General features: G+C 47.5%; 1 protein-coding gene across 1 annotated transcript; it reads right to left on the minus strand.

Annotated features, from left to right (window-relative positions):
- Positions 1 to 691: 691 nt before the first annotated feature.
- On the minus strand, positions 692 to 2,745 carry UTP3 (UTP3, small subunit (SSU) processome component, homolog (S. cerevisiae)). The gene has a single exon (XM_011998153.1). The coding sequence runs from the start codon at positions 2,550 to 2,552 to the stop codon at positions 1,116 to 1,118; it is 1,437 nt and encodes a 478-aa protein (XP_011853543.1). The 5' UTR covers positions 2,553 to 2,745; the 3' UTR covers positions 692 to 1,115.
- Positions 2,746 to 4,017: the final 1,272 nt, after the last annotated feature.

Consider the following 4,017-nt stretch of genomic DNA (forward strand, 5'->3'; position numbering starts at 1 on the left):
ACAGTGACACAATGAGGAAATCAGCGCTTTTTTTTGTGGGTTTCCTTCACTAGTCCTCTCATTTTCTTCCCTGGCAATATCCTATTTTTACATTCACCACCTCGACATCTTCCCTCTACTTAAAGACCAGTGTAGCAGCAAAGAAAAATGGAAACATTGAGCTGGGCGCGATGGCTCATGCCTGTAATCCCAGCACTTTGGGAGGCCAAGGCGGGCTGATCACTTGAGGTCAGGAGTTCAAGACCAGCCTAGCCCAAACCCTGTCTCAACTAGAGATACAAAAATTAGCTGGACGTGGTGGTGAGCACCTGTAATCCCAGCTACTTAGGAGACTGAGGCAGGAGAATCACTTGAACCCGGGAGGTGGAGGTTGCAGTGAGCCGAGAGATCCTGCCACTGCACTCCAGCCTGGGCTACAGAGTGAGACTCTGTAAAAATGGAACTTTGTTGCCACTTAGTTACCACTTACCTAGTAGTAATCATATCAAATTTTTAGCAAATGGAGTGCAAGCACAAGCAGCAACCGCTGCAAATCACCAGTAAAGGGGAAATGGGATTTTTATCTTATTTACCACATGAAGAACTATGAGAAAATAATGACAATTGATGTAATTACGGCATATATCTTCCTTTTTCTACTTTTAACCAAAGTTTCATTCCTATGCTTTTAAACCACACAGAACGTATGAAATCCATGTTAACATTAAGTCAATTTATTAACAAATAGCCCAATAATTACAGTTAGGTAAACAAAATATTTCAGAACTATTTTATAGGCTGCCTTACAAATAACTCTCAAAGGTGCATTCTCTTTATGTGAAAAGTTACACATGTTCTGAGTTTAACACTGTACAATGAACTGTGAAATCTGCCTAAGCTAATACCTGTTTAACAGAATCCTGAAAAACTTCAGCATCATCTCTTTTCTCAAGCACCTTCGTATTGCTCCCACAGTTCTTATAATCTTAATATAAACTGTCCAATAACCCAGACAAATTTCCCTGTGGACAAGAATTTTTAAAATTTAAAGTATTATATATTAATACAATCACTTTAGTTAAAAGTAAAAATGTATTGATCCACAATTGCCAAAAACCTTATGCTAAGCAAAAACTTCATTTAAGCTTAATGCTCTTTTTAACTCCTGCACGAATGCCAGATAATTCACCACTATAACGTTGCTCTTCTTTACGAACTTCACGAACCTGGCCTCTTCTTCGAATTTTGGCTCTTCTGAACTTCTCCCTGTGTTTCACTCTGGGATTGCGGTCAATCTTCTTTCTCCTAGGAGTAAGTCCCCTATTTTTAGCAATTTGATAGGTAATGGCTCTCTTTGCATTTTGATCTTCAACAGCCTGTTCTTCAGTGCTATTTTCTTCTTTCTTTCTCTTTAGCTTTTGCCTGTCTTCTATTTCTTTATAGTACTTCAGTTTAGCTTCTTCATCAAAATCAGAATCATCAGAAAGATCTGTAACAGCACAGGCAGCAGCAGAAGTCTTTGAAACAGACTTTGGTTTGGGCTTGGTGGATTTTGCTGCCGGAATCAGTTCTTTCTTTACAGCATCATCCTTAAGTGTCAACAGATAACGAATTTCTGAGGACAGCTTCTGATCCACAACTGACAGCTTGTTGATCAAATTTCGGTAGGTAACAAGCCTTTCTATGACAGGATGTCCATGTGCTGGGACTCTCCTAGCTTTCAGGATCAAATAAAAACTGATGTTCGAACAATAATTCAAGTAGAGGTTGTACTTGGTCCTCAAATATTGGCTTCCTTTTCCAGGTGGAATGATCCCTTGTTCCACCAACTGTAACAATGGCTCCAGCTCATCCTTCACCTCTGTCAACTTGACTTTCAGGTCTTCTATCAGCTCCAAGAGTTCTGGGGATTCCTTTCGCAACATTTTCAGCTTCTCCTTCACTGAAACTTTAGCCAAATCCTTCACGACCCGTGTCTCAGCCTCATCTACCTGAGGCACTGGTTTTGCAAAGGCCTCAACCCAGGCGACACCAAAATCGTCCTCTTGCAGCGCTTGGGCTAGGCGCCGCTGAATGATCTGTGCCTCTTCCTCCTCCTCTCTTTCCTCCTCCTCTGCCTCCTGTTGACCCTGCCGGCCTCGGGACTTGGAACCATAGTCCGTGTCATAGTAAAGTTTTTTCCTCTGACCCCACGACAAACTGGGATCCACAGAGGCCTCAGCATCACTCTGCACGGAGCTCCCACCATCATCATCGGCATTCTCCTCCTCCTCCTCCCCCGCACTCCCCCCATCTTCGTCGTCCTCATCGTCCACATCTAGGGCTAGCACCTCCTCCTCCTCCTCCTCGCCATCCTCCTCGTCTCCACTCTGTACTTCATTCCAGCCCTTAGCTAAGGCGGCCCGGGATCGTGCCTCATGAAAGTCATCTACCTGATCTTGGTAGTAGCTGGTGTCCCCTGGTGAGGGTGGCAATCCTAAATCATCTCCGTTTTCGTCGGTGAGCGTGGGACCTGCCTTGGCTCGCACAGCTGCCCACTTAGCTGCTCCGCGCCGCCGGGATCTCCCCACCATGGCTCACAATCTCAGGTTTTACAGCGACTCCGGACTTTCGGCCACCTCTGACTTCGGTGCAGGAATCAGACGCTCCGATAACTCGTGGCTTTAAACAGCCGCGCGCTCCCCTGCCACCAGAGTTTGCAGACTCAGGATCGGCTACAGGAATTTCTTTTACCTTCCGGCCCCCAGCATGCTCTCCGCGTGGCGTACGATTTAGGACTTCCGCTCGGTCCCTTAGGCGAGGTCACGTTGATACCAACTTCCTTTTCGCTGTGCCCTTTGACGCCAGTCGATTCCGGTGAATTAAAATCTTTCCGTGTGGAAACGATAGGATAAGGAAGTTCCGTTCCACCGAACCCTTTCTTGGGGCTCATGCGCTTATTCTGGAGTACCTGGGCGTGGCTGGCGGACGGAACCTTGACGGCACCTCCAGGCGAGATCCAGACGGCCAATAGAGGGCGCTGCGCTTTACGCCCTGGAGAAGTCGTGGGGGCATTCCATGGAGTTTTAACTGCGCGTGTACCTGGCATTTGCAACCGGCAGGCGTGTGCTAGTGTAGTTTTCCTGCTCCCTTGTTTTCTCTTTTCTGCTTATCAGGCTGGAAGTTAATCAGATTGTTTTTCTCTCATACCCCACGCCCCCCGCCCCCCGCCCCACCACCACATTTCTGGGCACCACAGCCTCAGGCAGCGCAGCTAGACTCCAGAATCCCGCGGGAAGTTTCCAGGCGAGAGCACAGGCCGGACCTCCGGCTCGGGTTTACTCATCCCTCTCGCCCTCTCCCTGCTTACAGACCTCGGGGACCCGTTCCCTGGGGATCGATAAACCTAGATGACCCTGAGGCTGACGATGGGAAGGCAGAGCCCCACTGCAGGGTCTGACTCTTCTCGAGGAGGTATGCCCTGAATGTTAGAGTAATTCAGGGTGTAAGTTTTTAGGCATTACATATGCAAGATTCGGGGTTAGTATTATGATACCTTTTAATGTAGGTGGTTGGAAGCTGAACTTTTGATATGTTGCTAAAATTAATGGTGACATGGCTGGGCGCGGTGGATCACGCCCGTAATCCTAAGCACTTTGGGAGGCCGAGGTGGGTGGATCACTTGAGGTCAGGAGTGCAAAACCAGCCTAGCCAACATGGTGCGACCCAGTCTTTACTAAAAATACAAAAAATTTAGCAGGGCTTGGGGGCGGGCACCTGTAATCAATCCCAGCTACTCGGGAGGCTGAGGCAGGAGAATCACTTGAACCCGGGAGGCGGAGGTGGCAGTGAGGCGATATCGCACCACTGCACTCTACCCTGGGCGACAGACGGAGACTCTGTCTCAAAAAAATAAATAAAATTAATGGTGACAATTTCTTTCTGTTTTCTTTTCTTTTCTTTCTTTTTTTTTTTTTTGAGACAGAGGCTCGCTCTGTCGCCAGGCTGGAGTGCAGTGGCGATCTCGGCTCACTGCCACCTCCGATCCCCTGGTTCAAG

This window comes from Mandrillus leucophaeus, unplaced genomic scaffold, assembly GCF_000951045.1.
Source record: "Mandrillus leucophaeus isolate KB7577 unplaced genomic scaffold, Mleu.le_1.0 Scaffold559, whole genome shotgun sequence".
Taxonomy (NCBI): domain Eukaryota; kingdom Metazoa; phylum Chordata; class Mammalia; order Primates; family Cercopithecidae; genus Mandrillus; species Mandrillus leucophaeus.